The sequence below is a fragment of the Gastrolobium bilobum genome, unplaced genomic scaffold, assembly GCF_033153095.1.
Source record: "Gastrolobium bilobum isolate Gb01-03AN ecotype WA unplaced genomic scaffold, APGP_CSIRO_Gbil_v1 utg8354, whole genome shotgun sequence".
Classification (NCBI taxonomy): domain Eukaryota; kingdom Viridiplantae; phylum Streptophyta; class Magnoliopsida; order Fabales; family Fabaceae; genus Gastrolobium; species Gastrolobium bilobum.
This window is the reverse complement of record NW_026898575.1, coordinates 28,791-47,520: the sequence shown is the minus strand read 5'-3', so window position 1 is coordinate 47,520 and position 18,730 is coordinate 28,791. Positions and strand designations below refer to the sequence as shown.

The following is an 18,730-nucleotide window of genomic DNA, read 5'->3' as shown; positions in this document are numbered from 1 at the left end:
GGTGAGTCTGGAGTTCTCTATCAATCAAGAAAACTTTTCCATCAATTTTTGGTTGATGCTTACACTATGATTGAGCATGAACGCTTAATTTCATCCGACATAACCAAAATCAACTCAGAGCAGAGGTGTACAAAAATATAATACGTGCATTTGATAGAGGGGCAGATAGAACTGGTAAGCGCATTATTCTTTCATCTTCTTTCACGAGCGGTCCTATATATATGGCTGAGAATTGTAAAGACGCTTTTGCAATTTGCCGCTGGGCTGGATATCCTCATCTTTTTATTACAATTACCTGCAATCCCAAATGGTCAGAAATAACAAGGATTCTTAAGGCCAAAAAGTTGAGCGCTGAAGATAGGTCTGATATCCTTTGCAGGGTATTCAAGTTCAAATTGGACCAATTGTTGCATGATTTAAAAAAGGGACATGTTCTTGACAAGGTTAATGCGTGTAAGTAAACACATCACTTAATTTTTGTTTTCAAATATTATATGGTAAAACGTACAATATTTGGATGTTATAATTTATTCTTTTACTACATATAACTGTATTATTCTATTCTAATTTATTTTGTATGTTTCTTTATATATTGTAGATGTTTGTACAATCGAATTTCAGAAATGTGGACTACCTCATGCTCATATACTATTATTCCTTCACCCTTCTAACAAGCCTGATACTGGACTTGATATTGATAAATTGATTTCGACTGAGATTCCTAACAAGGAAATCGATCCTTCACTGTTTGCAGCTGTCACAAGTTAGATGATGCATGGACCCTGTGGTCCTGAGAATTACAAGTCTCCGTGCATGAAGGAGGGAAATTGTTCAAAGAAATTTTCGAAGAAGTTTTGCTCTCGTACGATTATTGACGATGACAAATTCCCTCATTATAGAAGAAGAAATGATGGCAGGGTTGTCAAAAAAATGGGGTTGAGCTTGATAATCGTTATGTTGTGCCATATAGTGCAAAACTTCTCTTAAAGTATCAAGCTCATATTAATGTTGAATATACCTGTTAGAGCATTGCCATTAAATATCTTTTTAAATATATTCATAAAGGGAATGATCGAGTCATAGCAGCTATACATCATTCAGATGATGAAATAAAAATGTTTTATGATTGCAGGTGCTCGAATTCATCTCCATTATTTTTCTTTTGTTCTCATCTTTTTGGTTAATGTTTTCGGACCTAGCTTTAATATTATTCCTTATCTATGATAGGTATATCAACGCATATGAAGCTGTATGGAGAATTTTTGGATTTGACATTCACTACAGATACCCTTCTGTTCAGAGATTGCAATTTCACCTACCTAATGAAAAAACTGTTGTTTTTAGTTATGGTGCTTTGATATCTGATATTAAAAAAGAGAGAGGAGTCTCGACAAACAATTTTCCAGTCTTGGATGGATGCAAATAAAAAATTTCCAGAAGGTAGGCATCTTACTTATGCTGAGTATCCAACTCATTTTGTTTATAATGAAGATAAGCAGGAATGGCATCCGAGAAAAAAAGGATTTTCAATTGGAAGAATAAATCGTTTTTCTGCCAATAACGGAGAAGATTGTTATCTTCGAATGCTTCTTACTTTTCAAAAAGGTTGTACGAGTTATGATGACCTAAGAACAATAAATGGCGTGCTTTTTCCTACATTTAAGGATGCATGCTATTCTCTTGGACTCTTGGATGATGACAATGAATATATTGATGCAATCAAAGAGGCAAGTTGTAACACCCTCTCTTGTAGGCCTCCAAGAGAGTTGTTTGCTAAGCGGAATTAGAGTTCTTTAATAGTATTTTAGAGACTGAAAAAAATTACGCTTTTACATTGCCAATTAAAACTAAAGAGGGGATCTGGTTAATTACAAAATCAGAGTACACAAAATTTCTTAAACTTATTAAAAATATAAATTTCCTGATAGCCCTTTCTGTCTTTAAAAATTCGTAAAAAATCCAGTTCAACGATTCGAAAATATATTCTTTGTAATCTGGAAACTAGACATCTGGGGCTTCATGTTCATTTAAAATAATAGTGATTTGGGGTTCGTTTGCCCCTCGAAACATAACTCGCAAAATGAGCGATAAAACAGTGAAAACATCAAAAACGTCCTGGCTGGTAAAATTTATAATAAATTGAGCTTTCAGAATTTCTTTACAAGGTTTATATATAATGAAACTAGACAGCTGGGGCTACACGTGCATATAAATTATAAGAAAATCGGAGGTCCGTAGCCCCAGTACGACAACTTACAAAGTGCTCGCAAAGACTTTTCAAAATTCAGCATTTAGATAACATGTCAAAATCCTTTTCGCTAACGTTTCAACATCTGTTTCCAAAATACTTGCTGGTCATAAATTCGTAATGCAGTAATAAAATCATAGTTCACAGTAATACAAGCTTCTCAATTTCACACAGTCATCCATAAAATATCACATCAATAGCAGCATGCCCAAACAGTAGAAGCCAACAGCAAATATCCAAATCCTCAAAAGCTTTTACGTCCTCCTGCCATTTTGTAAAAATAGCAGCCCCAAAGGGGTGAGAGAAAATCCCAGTAGTGTGGCAACAAAACCATAATGCAACAATATTAACTAGGCACAAAATCATAAATAGTCACTTCAAACATTTAATCCTTTTCATTATATATCATAACGCGTATATAACGCCCTTTTTCCTTTACGCTCATAGCACCGTCGTGCGCGTAGCATCACAGTGGGTATTCCTAATGGCTCCCATGAAGGTGAATCCCACTGTGGAACCTATGCGGACTGAAGCCAAGTGTCCCCTCTCCTGGTACCAGGCATGCCTATATGATGCATGCTCAGTCACATGTCCTCAATACAAATATATATATATAAGATGTCATGAATCAAGTATACATGCCATGTTATGCAATCGCACCCAACAGAAAAATGTATTATGATGTAAAATGCATGTATCCTTTCATATTCTTACCATTGGCTCATCATCGTCGTAACATACATAGAACAAATGTGAGCAACACATCACAATTCCATACACTAGCCAATAGTCACAGAAGGTAATACCGCCTACACATACCTCGTACGTCGAAATTTAAGTTACCAACAAGCAGTGATATAGTCCAACTTCTCAAGGATTTTTCGTACCTAGTTTACAGTATAATCAATCAGTGTACATTCAATTTATTCATCAAATTCCCAAACTTAATAATTCCTATAGCATTCGACCCCAAGGTTCTTTTTCAATAAATTCATTTTTGATTCTAATTCAACCTTTATACATTTTCAACAGTGAGTAATTCTTTTAATAACTCCACTAGGGCAGAATCGGTTTTCATGCTTCATCAACCAAAATTTTTCTAACTTTAATTAAATAAAATACAGCAGCCCTATTTTTATTAATTAGAGACAAATCCTATCACTTTTATCCTAGCTAAGTTCGGTTTTAACATCTACCAAAATGTTTTTAATTCAATTTCCTACTCCTCTCCCTAATGGTGCGCTAACAACACAACAAGAGAAATATACAACAGGCTGTCTAGCTACATTTTCCAGCGCAAAGCAGGGAGCAATAAAACCAACATACAGTAACGTTTCCTAAAAATTAATATGACATGTTGTCTAGTGAGTTTTACAGCGAAACAGAGGGCATAAAATCATTATACAGCAGCGTTTTTCCAACAAAGGTTCATATACATCATGTTTTATTTTAACACAAGCATAACTTAGTTCGTATAAAATTTTACCAACTACGTTTTTTTTTTTTTTTTTTTTTTTTAACATAATCAACAAACCAGAACAGCAGTAGGGGAAAGGAAAGTTCGGCTATGTGTTTACCTCAAGCCCCGCCAATAAATCCAAAACTAGAACAGCACCTATTCCCTAATTCCCACGAACGTCAAACTCACATCTTCATGAAGAAGACCGTGCGCACAAGCAAGGAAATAAGGATTGCTTAAGTTAGTACCCACATGCAATGGAATATCTTCATCAAATAACCGTTGAAAAAGAAAAACAATAAGAAGGGGCTATACAATACCTCCTTAGACACTACTACACGGCTGAACCAATGAAGGAATGTAACGTTGAGCTACCCTTGCTTACTGCTCATAAGCTTTCGGTCACAAGGTAGGGGGAATAAAGGAAGCGTTGCACAAGACAATAACTTGGTTGTGGAATTCTTTAGTGATGAACTTGGTTTTCTTAGCAAGAATAAGAGGGGAAAAGTTATGGAATTAAAATTCCGGTTTAGAGGTAGAGGATAGGAGGGGAAGGTGAGGTTATCTCTTAGTGTTTCTTCTATGGTGGTGTCACGATTTAAGGGAAGTGAGGGGGTGGTAAGGGTTCAATTGGTTCTGTTACAAGGGTCCCAAACTCAACCTAGCCTTCTACACTTCAGCTCATAAAGGATGAAAAGGGTGAGGAGTTTAGAGCTGATTTAAAGTGGCTTAATGTTTAAAATTTCTTATTGACCTTAGTCTCTCCCTTATGCGCTCAAAAGGTGAGTTGTGGTGGCAAGTTTGCCCAATGGTGATACATGCATGCTGACATCCTGGGGCTGATTGGATGCATAAAATAAAGGCTGAATTAGGTTGGAAGCTGCAGCAAGTAAGGTCAGCTTTTGCTCTTGTTTAGGCGCATGTGAGGAGGGGAAGAGAAGTGATCGACTTGAGTCTTCATGAAGGGATTGAAGTCAGAATTTTCTGATGCTTACACTTCTACCTAGGCGCGCATGAGGGGCAAGGTGTGATGTGTTTTCTGCCCAATTAGGCAACATGCAAATCTGCCCACAAGTCTCTTATTGGTTGTATGTTAACAAAGCTGAGTTGGTTTAGTTAAAGGGACAAGGCATCAGCCTTCTTTTCAGCCCAAAATTAACGCAAGGCACAAAAGAATGGAAGGCTGAATTGGTTGCCAAGTGGAGATTACAATCCATTAAAAATTGCCGTGTAGGATTTCTTAGAGGAGGATAAGGTTGTGACCAAATGTGGGGTGTGTGGGCTGAATTTATGGACTCTTCTCAAGCCCTATGGGTTCAGCCAAGCATGGAGAAATTGGACTCAAAGATCATACTAATCTAATGGTGTTCAAGGACTAGCCCAATTTATAATTTAAATACTAATTCTAAAATTTATAAGTTCCCTAACCTTATAAATATTTTTGTTTCCTTACATGTTACCACACATTATTCTTATCTCTTTTATGAGGCCTCTCATGCGTAAAGATAAATCGTTACCCTTCATCATAATCCTACTAATTTTCCTACACAATAGAGATCCTCTATGAACAACTATATCATTTAAGCATTGGCAACCCCACATGTAGTTCGACTTTTCTCATGTAATTCTAATGTCTCATGGTATTTTATGTATCTTCACTAATTACGTGGGATGTTACACAAGTTCCTGGGCGTCAGCCCATTATCTTAGACATCTTTTTGCTTTGTTGTTATTTGGCAACTCCATTAGCAAACCTGACAATGTTTGGGAAAAATGTTGAGAATTTCTTTCTGATGATGTTCTCTATCAGCATAGGAAAAGAATAGGACGTCCAGGTATACATTAGGAACTGAAAAAAAAATCATTACATTTTCAATTTATAATTATTTTATTTTATTTTTTATGTGTAAATGTAAATTAGAAAAAGGATATACACAATAGAAAATGAAATATTTTTTGTTTTCTTGTTTGTTTCCAATTACTAACGTCTTTTCTTTCAAAAAATTTAGATGTGGTTCTTCCAGAAGAGTCTATTAAGAATATAACACTTTTCGAAATTAATAAGGTACTGCAGAGCAATGGCAAATGCCTCTCTGACTACCCATCAATGCCTCACATCATTAGTGAATCTTTGCATGATATCCAAAATCAATTGGTGCTTGATGAATTATTGTATGACAAAATTTTTTTTGTAAGAAGAGCATAAAAGACTAATGAATTCCCTCACTAATGAGCAGAGAGTTGTTTATGACAAGATCATTTCAGTAGTTTCAGCAAGTACAGGGGGATTCTTTTTCTATATAGATTTGGTGGTACAGGAAAAACATTTATTTGGAATACTCTATCAGCATCAATTAGATCAAAAGGTGAAATCGTGCTTAATGTTGCTTCTAGCGAAATTGCTTCTCTTCTTCTTCCTGGAGGAAGAACCGCACATTCTAGATTTCGTATTCCTATTCAAATCACAGAGGATTCAACATGTAATATAAAGCAGGATTCCACTCTTGCAGAGTTGCTGTCAAAAACAAAGTTAATTATTTGGGACGAAGCCCCAATGGTACACAGATTTTGCTTTGAGGCTCTAAACAAAACACTTAGAGATCTTCTTAGATTTTCTGGTACAAGTTATACTGATAAGCCTTTTGGTGGTAAAGTCGTTGTTCTGGGAGGTGACTTTCGGTAAATATTGCCTATTATTCCTCATGGCAACAGACAAAAGATAGTTCATGCAACCATTAATTCTTCTTATCTTTGGCCTCATTGTCATTTATTAACTTTGTCCAAAAACATGCATCTTAATTCTAGCAATTCTGCTGAAAATGTGATGGAAATAAAAGAATTTTCTGAGTGGCTTCTTAAAGTAGGAGATGGTGTTCTTGGAGACGATTCTGATGGAGAATCTATTATAACAATTCCAGCCGAATTATTGATTAAAGAATCAAATGATTCACTTTCTGATATGATTAATTTTGTGTACCCGGATATCTTGGATCATATCTTAGATCCTACGTTCTTTAAAGAACGTGCCATTCTAACTCCTAAATTGGCAGGTGTTTCTATGTTAAATGAGCAATTGATGTCTTTGATTCGAGGAGAAAAAAGAACGTATTTGAGTTGAGATAACGTGTTGAAGCAGGATCGTAATTCTTCACTCGAGGATGAAGAATTCTCACCTGATATCCTAAATACCTTCTCATGTTCGGGACAACCTGATCATAAGTTGATTTTGAAGGTTAAAGTTCCAGTTATGCTATTGAGAAATATTGATCAGTCAAGAGGTTTATGCAATGGCACAAGATTGCTTATAACAAGGTTGGGTAATCATGTTGTTGAGGCGATTGTTCTTACAGGAAGCAATATAGGAGAAACAGTGTTAATCCCTAGAATGTCAATGAGCCCATCCAGCCACACATTTCCTATGAATTTCCAAAGAAGATAATCCCCCCTTGTCGTTTCATTTGCTATGACTATCAACAAGAGTCAAGGACAATCACTTTCTCATGTTGGAATTTATCTCCCTAGGCCTGTATTCACTCATGGGCAATTATATGTGGCACTGTCTAGAGTGAAGAGCAAACAAGGATTAAAGATGCTGATTCTAGATGATAATGGATGTGTTACAAATAGTACATTTAACATAGTATACAAGGAAGTATTTCAACGATTACTATAGTTGATTTGGTTCAGGTAAAAAAGAAGAAAAAAAAGGAAGCACCAAAGCCCTTACTTAATTATATTTATTGCCATTTTGGTTTTGGTTACATCTGATTTCTTCTATTTTTTATTGTCATGCAGAAACTGTACTTTATGCATAGTTAGTCATGATTAAGTTTATTTTTTTGTTGTTGTTGAAAATGATTCTTTGTGAGAATTGCGAAATGTATGCGTTACTCTAACACTATTTCATTTTTTTCCCGTACAGTTATTTCCCTCATTATGTGAAGATGATATATTTATCGTTGATAAAGGTACAATTCTCAGCTAAACTACGCTTTTATGTTTTGTATTTTTTTTAATATAATGTTGTAAATTCTACATGATGAAACAATATTTTATAATATTATGTGAGAATTATGTTGTACCATCAAAATGCAGTTCTCTGCCATTAGCTGTGAAATTCTTCTATCTATTATATATATAATTGTTGGAATTGTTTGAAGAATTAATCGATTTAGTAAAAGAAATAGTGTACTGACACATAATCATTTTTTTTCGTTAATAGTTTTGACGCTGAAGTCAAAATCACCTCTCCGAGAAAGAAAATGTATAACTATTGTTGTTAAACAACAAATTTAATGACATGTAAAGTGTATTAAGATTTATTTGATGTTTGATTAGACATTATGGATGCTGATTTTGGATTTTTCCATATCCATGTAACTTACTATCCTTTAATCGTCATGCTGATAGTGTACATTTCACCTACACCATGTCATCCATTGTTGCTGTCATTTTAGAGTAAATTTGAGTTGGATACTAATGAGAAAACCTCCTTCAAGTTCGGCCTCCGCAATATATATTCATTGGTCTTCTATTTTTTTTCTTCACATTTTTTCAGATAACAACGTCTCGAAAAATTTAAGTTTTTAGATAAACTACTACTGGGCATTTTTTCAAAAAATAAATGTAAACAAACCTATGCAAATTACGTCAACTTGATCAAAGGACTTTCTGATAGTTCTGTGGAATCCTCCACTCATAGTTGGAGTGCACATTGTTAATCAAGTTAGTTGTACTTTATGGCACTACCAAATTTTGCAATACAGAAATATAGCTGCCTATTCAGAATCAGCTAATTGAATCCGATTTAATATATTTCATTGGCACATAAAATCAATGCAGTCAAAGTATCAAATTGCACATTTTTATTTTTTAAACTTTCTTTTCGGTATTCAATATAGTAGTTCGCAACGTAATTTTTTTTCCTCATAAGGAAAACAAAACGACATTTTTCAATGCAGGATTGCATCATTTCTATGCATTATCACACTCACATGTTTTAATATTCGTGCTGCAAAAAAAAATTCATAAACCCCTCATGCTAAATGATTAAAGGATTGGGCATACTCCCAAGGTTTTTTATTGCAGACGCCATTTCTCGAGAAGGTGGATTCCTAATTTCCTATAACTCTAAGTTAACCCCTTTAAAAGAGTGCAATGAGCATTGTCATTCAACAATTCAACCATATTACTATTGTCAAGATTTGTAAAATGCAAAATCTCAATTCTGATAGGGCCGAGTCTTCTTCTCCAAAAAGGAGAAGGTTGAATAATCAAGAACCAGAGTCCCTTGAATCTCTTCCGTACGAGATATTGTTGGAGATTTTTTCAAGGGTTGCTGATGATGGGATCGTTGATATTTACAATGTGCAACTAACTTGCAGAGAATTTTGTCGTGTTGTTGATGATTCCTATTTATGGAAACGTGCAGTGGAATCATGCTTGCTGATTAATGTGTTACTTTGACGTGCTGAACGTCTAATTGTGTGAAAATATCCTTGGAATAATTTCGTTTGCAGTATCTCGATTTTTTTTTTTCAAAATTACACCGAAAATTTAAGATACTAGCTCACCTTTCAATACATAGAAATTGTAAGTGGGATATAATTATGAAGAAACTTATTTTTTCGTCTTTAAAATTTATGGAATCTGAAGAAGCTCATATTGTAGTTTTTATAATATCAAGATATCCAATAGATGTGTCCATTGATGAACCAATTGCTCATCACTTATAAATACTGCCAAAAAAATTTCATTCTTCTAAATTCTTCTGCAACCCACGTTCTATAAGAAAAGCGTAATAAAATCACTCACAAAAAAACTCAATGACAGAATCAAAGCATGACATCCAAACTATTCCAAAGGAGTTGTTGATTTATATTTTCTCAAAGGTGGCATCTCATTCGTTTGAGGACATATGCAACGCCAAGCGGAGCTGCAAATATTTCCACAAAATTATGGAGCATGACTTAGTCTATAGGCATGTATCCTTCGAACTGTTCTCAAAAGAGTATGTGGAATGGTTTTCGAAAGAAGTCTTTCATTGGTGTGATGCAGATGAATCAAGCTTCTGTGTTAAAGTGTTAGATTCTGATTTGTATGAGTTTGAATTATGTCCACTCAAAATATTCAACAAGGATGGGGAAGTCAGGTTCTTCCAACATTACTATGAGCGTGGCAATTCAGTGATGCATAAGAAGAATTAAATACATATTAGATTTGTGTTTCTTGTGATCTTTCTTAAGAGATTTCTGGATGATTTTTATTTTCGGCCATTTGTTTGAATATGATTGAAAATTGCTATGACCACATGAACAACAATGCTAATGGAGTTGCCTCATTTCTTTTTGTTATGTACAGTTTTATGGATTTTGTTAATTAAACGTGAAGCAATGATAACTCTAATGTCTGTGTCAATTTGGATATGGAATTGCAATAGTCATCTGTCAACCAATGAACATTTTTTTCAATTGGAGAGTAATAACTGTTAAAAATTATTTGCTGGTACTCAGAGAACAAAGGAAAGAGAAGAAAGGCTATCGAGAATACATGAATGTAAAATTTCATTTGTTTTGAAATATTTGCTGATCATTACACCTAAGTCAGAATAATTTTTCGTGGTGTTGTCTATATCAGCATTGATTATTTCTCTCTGTTGTCTTTTAGTATTCCCAAGGCTTTTATTTGTTGTGATGATATTGACAACACGTTTTAATATATTAAAACCTTTAGTATTCCTTAAGCCTTTAATTTTTGTAAATGGTTTTACGTCTTCCTATACTCATTGCTGTTAACATCTGCATGTTTTTGCATTGGAAATAGGGAGCCACGATTTTAATGCAATAAGAAGCTACAATTACTTATTGGAGATGATCTGCACACCACATCTTTTTCGTATAGCAGGTGACCTTTCCATGTCGTTCTGTATGAATCATTATTCTGATTTCTTTTAGTAATTTAAGAAAGTTAATTATTATACACATTAGTGTTTGTTGGTATTCGTCTTAGAAACATGGAGCCATGGTATTACAAAAAACATGATCTATCATGAAGATCTTAATAACCAATAACCAAGGCCCTTTTTTATTTTTGATCGACAGATTGAGGAGATGTTGGGTATGGCTCATACTTCACATGATGATGTTGGCTCTAATTGTCGGGGTCAGCAGAAAGGCAACTGGGGTCCCGCTCGTAGAGGCTAGGTAATGTTTAGGCCTCTGTTTCTATTGTAATTTTCTTAGCAGTTTGGGCTTGGACCCATGAATAGCTGCTGTTAGGGTTTCTTGTAATTCTATTTATATTTGCCTTGTAAACCGAGAGACTTGTAACGAGTGGCGGTAAGGTGAATATAGTACAGACAAGCTGGACGTAGCCTATATTGGGTGAACCAGGGTAAATCATCGTGTCAATCTCTCTACTCTTGTCTCCTTTTTTTGTTTTCTCGATTCTGTGTGATTGTCGATTTCCAACACGAGACACCTATTTTTTTTACCGTTGATCCATGTTTATGATTAATTATGCAGTAATGAATATGGAGTATAAAGCTTTTCTTTATATATAAGTCTACATAAGCAAGATAGCAAAGAAAAATACATTTGATTGAGTGGTGTGTCAACAGTTTCAAAATTGAGTAAATGGCTGATTCATCTTATGCAAAGAGGGCAAAGATTGAAAAGCGTGAGTACTGCTCTATCAACACCCTTCCAGACGACATATTATTAGAGATATTTGCAAGTGTGGCGGCACATCAAATCCATGACATATGCAGCGTTGAACAAAGCTGTAAGGATTTTCTCTATATTGGAAGGGACAATTTTTTGCTGGTGCGCGCAACAGATAGTCTCCTTGGTATAGAGTGGTAGGACAGAAACTTCTACGGTGGAGAAACAAACAAGACGCACCTTGACTGATGAAGTTGAATAATGAATTTGTCTTTTTGCTATTGTTGAAGTATGCTTTGCACTAAAAATTTTAATATTCCTTTGACTTTGAGAAAATATAGAAGTAAAAGAATTTAACTTCGTCTGTTACGTACTTATTGTTTAATCAAAATTTGTGTAGTTGATATTTAAAAAATTCTGTGTGAATGTTACAGGTTTTTAAAGTTCAAGTGACAAGTGTGTTTTTTGTTCCTTCATGTTTATACCATCATCGCAGTACCGTTCAGAATTTGATAGCAAAATGTATGTATTGATTTACCAGTGCGATGATTAACCACAACGGCGACAATGATTTCGTTCTTTTTTCCTCGGACATCGTATGGATAATTCACTAGTATAATATATAATGAAGTTTACTTTCATGGGATATGACTTGATAACTCACCAGACTTTATTTTATTGTTGATAGTTTGTCTTTGAAAATCATTGCTAAGTGGATTTGAATTCGCCCTAATTAAAAGAATACAAATATAGATAGTTAATAATTAACATTAACATCAATTTTTTTGAAGTTATATATATATATGAGGAAGATTATACTTACAACATTTTTTCTTTACAATCATATCTTAACACCGTTGATTTCCGCCAATCAACGGTTATGATTTTCGCAAATTAAACTCATTAATTAATTATTAATTCACAATAAATGATAGTCGAAAATCAACGGTGTTAAGATATGGTTGTAAGAGGTTGTAAAGAAAAAAAGTTGTAACTATAACCTTCCTCTATATATATATATATAAAATATAAATAAAATTTTGACAAATATTTAAGAAAACTAATTACCAAAAGTTAATATGAGATATTCTGTCGGTTAACTTTTTTCATATTTTTATTGTATTAAAAATTGTAAATTAAAGCCATTAAAATTGGTATATAGGTAATTTATATAAGGGATAAGATATTGTGACAACCACATCTTAACCGTTGATTTCTTTCAATCAACGGTTATCATTTTTCAAATCAAACTCATTAATTAATTATTAATTCACAAAAAATGATAACCGTTGATTGGCGGAAATCAACGGTTAAGATGTGGTAGTAACATTATTTGGTTGTCACAATATCCTATCCCTTTATATAAATACATATGTTGAAATCTCTAAAAAAAAAGAAAAAATTATTGATTAAAGTCAAGGACAAAAATGATAGAGAAAAACTGACATGATACCAGTTAAATGTGAATGATAATAATTTACCAAAAAAAAAAAATGTGTATGATAATACGAGGAAATCTTACCCTCCTATTTTACCATGTATCATGCAACGAAGGGTATTTAAATCGAAAATTGAAAATAAAAAAAATTAAATAGAAATAGAAAAAAACACACGTGGAGACAATTGGTGATGAGCAGGATCTAGAAGGTTAAATGCCGTGCTCTCCAAAGCGAGAGTCGTAGAGTCGTAGTCCCTCTATTTATTATTTAAGGACCATCTCTAACGTTTATCTTTTGTCTTGTACCACAGAAACCGTCTTTTGAACTTCTTTTTGTTCCTCTTTCCTTTCCCTCGTAAGGTAAATCTCTCTCTCTCTCTCTCTCTCTCTCTCTGATCTTATGGAGTTCAATGTGTCTGTTTTCTTGGTGTGGCTTATGAATTGGTTGCGGTATTTGGAGAGCTTTTCCTGAAGGTAGCTGTTAAATTTGGGGTGCCCATTTTGTGTTGGGTCTGTGAATGTTTTAAAGTTTGAATTTTGGGGTTGGGTTCTTGATTGGGTGGTGGCACCCCATTGTGGAAAAGAGTCTGGTTTTCTGGGTTCAAATTGTAAAAGTTTTATCTGGGTCTTTAAATGGACGCGTTTCTTGGAAAAGGGTCATTGCATTTTTGTGGAAGTTGTGGGTACTGAGTTGTTGTTTTATTGTTTTCTTTTATCAAATAGATGTTTTTCTCTTTTCTTAGTGTTTCTTAGCAACCGGGGGTTGGGGGATGTCCTTGCTGTCATCTTTTTTTTTTTTTAAATACATGTCTTCTGATAATGATGGAAATATAGAGGGTTTGATTTGTGATTGAGAAAATGGGGTTGGAAGAGTGGTAGGAATTCACGTTTTTGATTATTGATGTGCCTGTTTCTCCGTGGGGGAGACAATCCTCATGATTTTGCTATGTCTTTCACATGCTTAGTTAATAAAGGTATCTATCTTTTCTATGGTTGTTTCCTTAAACCTCTTATCAAGCTTCATTATTGATTCTGTTAGGTTCTTGTGATTAGTTCTATTGGACTATTTGCATCAATACTAAAAGGGATCCACTCTTTCAAGTGATTGCGGCTGATTAATTCTACATTGAACTGCTGTAAATGGCTGAGGTATGTGATACTAATGTTCTCTGCCAAGTTTTTGTTTTGTTCACTCTTAGGAATTTAATATCCTTGTAGTGCTTGCAATTGATATGGTATTTATCACTATAATTGATTGCAGGAGGGTCAAAGGGTTTCTCTAAATGTTTATGATCTAAGCCAAGGACTTGCTCGACAGATTTCAAGGTCATTTTTGGGGAAAGCTATTGAAGGCATATGGTAAGTGATTTTCTTTGTTGCTTGTCCAAAGCAGAATGTTCTTGATCTGATGCGATAATTTGCACTTGTATTCAAAGAAAACTGGACATGGGGATTTGTTATGCCTATGTTGTTGAAATTTTGATGCTGTGATCTGTATTATTTGGTTGTGTTATGCTAAATGAACTATATAGTTGAATTAGTATAGAAATGGACATGACTCAATATCTTTAGTGTGCCATTCTTTTATTGGAGTTTTAGTGTGCCAATATTTTGGATACTCTGTTTGTACTTCAGGCACACAGGAATTGTGGTTTATGGCAATGAGTATTACTTTGGTGGGGGCATACAAATACAACATTGTCGTGCTGGATCAACACCTTATGGAACTCCACTTAGAGTGGTAGATTTAGGTGTCACACATGTGCCCAAGGATGTCTTTGAAATGTATTTGCAGGAAATCAGCCCGCGGTACACAGCTGAATCCTATAGTTTGCTTACCCACAATTGCAACAATTTTACCAATGAAGTTGCCCAATTTTTGGTGGGTGCAACCATTCCTGAATATATTCTACAGCTTCCGAATGAAGTTACGAGCAGCCCAATAGGGACTCTTTTATGTAAGTTATCGTCAATATCACTTTACTTAAATTCAAATAATTGTTCTGGTTCGTCCAATTTAGTATGTTATAACAATGTTTTGACAGAATGAAAGAAGAATAATTTTTTTTTTCAAGAAGTGCTTATGACTTGTATAAATCTATTTCATGGTAGATGTAAAGGAATTTTCATCTATTTCTCCTTGTAGAAGTGTAACAGTTTGAAGGACGATGTTAGAGAATGTTTCATTGGAACCTTAAAAATATGACTAATTTGAGGGGCTATTTTTTTTTTCCTTTAATTATAACTTTGGCATCATCTGACATGTTATATCTATTACTTTGATTTTACAGCGCCCATGTTAGAGATGTTTGAGACAACATTGAAATCTGGTGGAGTACCCCTAATGCCCCATATTATTACCCTAATGCCCCATATTATTAGGCCTTCTACTGTGAGTCCTTTATGTTCTGCTTCAGTAAAACCCCGAAATAATTCCAGTGCTCCTAAGACAGAGATGTATAACTCTGCTTCACATAACGAGGCCAGAGTAGATCCTCTTGCCAATGCACGTAGCCTTGTTCAAGATGAGATATCGAGAGAGTTTTTTTCAATTCTGGCAAGTGGGACAATGCGTGCTAGTGAGGCAGCAGTACTTGCCACTAAAAGAATCATGGAAAAATTTGGCCAGACTGATGTTTCACAGAGTTAGCATCTCTTGTTTTACTTGTTTGATAAAATTGTGATCTTTAACAATGGTTCAAAAATTAACATTGCATGTGATTGGAAGGTGTGAATTCAATGACTTCTGCTTGTTTTTTGTTTTTTAATTTGGTTTTTAAAGATTATTTCAGGGTGTCAATTCGTTGATCATGTGAGGGATTCAATGAATCTGGCTGCGTTATAAATCATGTAACTTAAAATAAAATAAAAAGAGTAAATATTATTTTTCGGTCCTCTAACAAATTTTATGATGTCTGCTTTGGTCCTTAGCAAATAAAAAGACTATTTATGGTTTCTGAGAAATTTAAAATAGACTCATTTTAATCCTTTTGAGGGATTAATGTGGGTCTTTTTTGAATTTGTGAGAGATCATGATTTCAACTAAATGAGTCTATTTTGAATTTTTTAGAGACCATGACTAGCTTCTTTATTTGTTAGGAACTAAAGCAGGCATCGTGAAATTTGACGAGGATTAAAAATGGTATTTATTCTAAAAAAAAATATGAAGTGGGAAGCATAATATCAAGTTGATATTATTTAATGACTTTTTTTTTTTATCTATATAGATAATCTTAAATAATATTTATTTCAAAATAAAAACAAATCATTACTTTTTGAGTTGTTGGGCCTCCTTTAGTTTATGAAATAAAATAAGTAGAGCGAGAAAGACATGGTCGAGCCAAAAATTCGGTTGTATTAGGATTTCAGTAGGTTATGTATTTAATTTTATTTGTATAAAAATAAAATAAAATCGGTCACTGAAAACTATGTTGAATTGGGAACGAACGACGATCATTTTGTCATTTTTTGAAGAAAAGATAAATATCAAAATGAAATGTTTAAAAAACAATTTGATAATCTGTTATTTTGCTTTCATTTGCTGGTTGGGGGCACTGACTTGACCATACTTGGATGAATGCACTTTAATTTCCTCTTTTCTTGTTTCTCTAATGTGACGGGAAGTCGGAAAACTCGACATGGTTGATCAGACAACTCGATGAGTCGGGTTACCTGGTGCCATTATTAAGGCAAGCAAGGGTTTTGTTTATCCCACTTTCGTCTTGGAAAGGCGAGTGCTCAGGATGCCTCTAGGCAGCAAGGAACTTTATTTATCCCATTTTCGACTTGGAAAGGCAGGTGCCCAAGGTACCTTAGGCAACAAGGGATTTTATTTTATCCCGCTTTCGGCTTGGAAAGACATGTGCTCAGAGTGCTTTTACATAGGCAACAAGGTACTTTATTTTATCATGCTTCCGGCTTGAAAAAGCGGGTGCCTAGGGTGCCTTTACATAGACAACAAAAGGACTTGTAATTTCTTTCTTTTCGTGTAACACGTTTTGGAGAAACTCATTTTCTTCATTCTCTTAAATTTTAAACTTAAAATTGAAACTTCTTGAAGGAAACAAATGCTGAAGGAATTCTAACCATATAGTGACGGGAAATGAGCAAAATAGAAATAAAATAATCGTGGCAAGTTCCTCATCCTATGTTCCGTCTTCGAGTAACTAACTACAGTGTACTTTTTTAATTTTGCCGCATTCCAATGCTTGGGATTTTCCATCCAAATGTTGCAACTGGTAGGCTTCAGAGTCTGTGTCCAATTACCGGGTAAGGGTCTTCCTAATTAGCTGTTAACTTTTCATCCATGACATTCTTATTTCCAATATCTGCTCTTTTGAGCAATAAATCTCCAATTTCAAAAATCCTCTTCATCACAGCTTAGTTATATTTGGCCGTTCGTTGGATAGAGGCAAGTTCAACAATCATTGTCCTCTCCATTTCTTCCTCCAACAAATCCAAGTCAATCTTCATCAACTCTTCATTTCCTTCTTTCGAGATGTGTCATCTCCAAGAAGGAAATGAGGAGAGAAATGTGGGATTAGAACTTTATTCGTCCTCTGGTAGGTTTTGGTGATTTCTGTTATTTGCCATGGTCAAAGGTGGGATTAGAACTTTATTGTTCTCACAGACAGCGCCAGATGTTCGGAGTGAACACTATTAACTAGAGTTAGGATGATAGTGTAGGTTTATGAAGTATGCTCTAAGGCTAGGTGTGATTTTGGTCTGGTACTTACGGTGTAAGGCTAATGTGTATGAGATAGTGAGCGTGACAAGGTCTGGTAAATGTGGTTGAGTGCTATCTGAATGAAGTGTCTTCCCTTAGGTACTGTAGGCATATTTATACGAGCCTTGGGATGTAATTACCATAGTGATCGTTCGCTTAGTGGGTGATCATGTGTATCAGAGAGCGGAAAAATGATCATCCCACGACCTGGGTTCAGGAAATACAACCCAAGTCAGATATGTATTTCCTGGGTGGAGAGGTCTTTAGGACCTCTCCAAGTGGGCTTAGCTCGTTAGGCTCAAACCTAATGGGCCTGCCTAGGTATCTATCTACCTGGAACATTATCCGACCAGACAGAAAACATAAGCCAAAGAGAAAATATAGCAAAGATTTCTATCCATAAAAAACACAAATATCACATTTGTTGATTGGAAAATTCTCTAGATATCTTGGCACTCTGACTTCAAAGACTACCAAGCTAAGGGGCTTATGCTCTAGTCGGGCTGAATGGCCCTGCCCAACCAGCGCAAATAGCTGCCCGACAATACCACCATCACTTAGCACGTGGAGCACATATTCTTTTGCACACGTGTTCCTTCCCACTTTCCACACACACATTACCCTTTATATGTCATGGGTCATACAACCTCATATCTAGTGGGACCCTTAGGGCTGGAAACAATTATGGCATGATACTTTGGGCACTTGGAGGGAATCTCCAACCTCCTATATAAAAGGACCTCAGCTCCTTCATTATTCATCTTTTCCATTCGCTCCCCATTGTTGTTACTTTATTGAATTCTCTCCTCAGCTATAACTGTAACCCTCAAACATTTCCCTCTTTTGCACTCTTAGTTAAATTATGGCCAACACATGACACCTCATAGCTATTGTCTATACCATTTCTCTTACATCTATATCAAATCAACATACTTCCAGAACTTGCTTTTGAGGATTCATATCTAGAACTTCATACTCTACTTCAGTTCAATAGTTATAATGAGACATGCTATTGTGGAATATGGCTTAATAACCAACTAGACAGTATTGTTGATAGTTTGTCCTTGAAAGCTATTTTGTCCTGAAGTCAGAGGTATCTAGCCCAATGAACTAGTATGTTTATGTTGGATCTAGGTGCTCCCTCTAAGATATCTGAGTTAGATACCCTTGAGTTTAGCAGATCACTGTGCACAAAAGA

At 34.9% G+C, this 18,730-nt stretch overlaps 1 protein-coding gene across 1 annotated transcript; it reads left to right on the top strand.

Annotated features, from left to right (window-relative positions):
* Positions 1 to 13,098: 13,098 nt before the first annotated feature.
* On the top strand, positions 13,099 to 15,555 carry LOC133317475 (uncharacterized). The gene is made up of 5 exons (XM_061519342.1): positions 13,099 to 13,166; positions 13,846 to 13,955; positions 14,068 to 14,165; positions 14,442 to 14,764; positions 15,098 to 15,555. Exons 2-5 carry the CDS (start codon positions 13,947 to 13,949, stop codon positions 15,454 to 15,456), a joined length of 789 nt encoding a protein of 262 aa, XP_061375326.1. The 5' UTR covers positions 13,099 to 13,166; positions 13,846 to 13,946; the 3' UTR covers positions 15,457 to 15,555.
* Positions 15,556 to 18,730: the final 3,175 nt, after the last annotated feature.

What these genes read in the sequence shown, in the direction of transcription:
- LOC133317475 (XM_061519342.1), top strand. An exon ending in AAAGCTATTGAAGGCATATG is followed by an intron (nt 14,166 to 14,441) that starts GTAAGTGATTTT and finishes TTTGTACTTCAG; the next exon opens with GCACACAGGAATTGTGGTTT. An exon ending in CCCAATAGGGACTCTTTTAT is followed by an intron (nt 14,765 to 15,097) that starts GTAAGTTATCGT and finishes TTGATTTTACAG; the next exon opens with CGCCCATGTTAGAGATGTTT.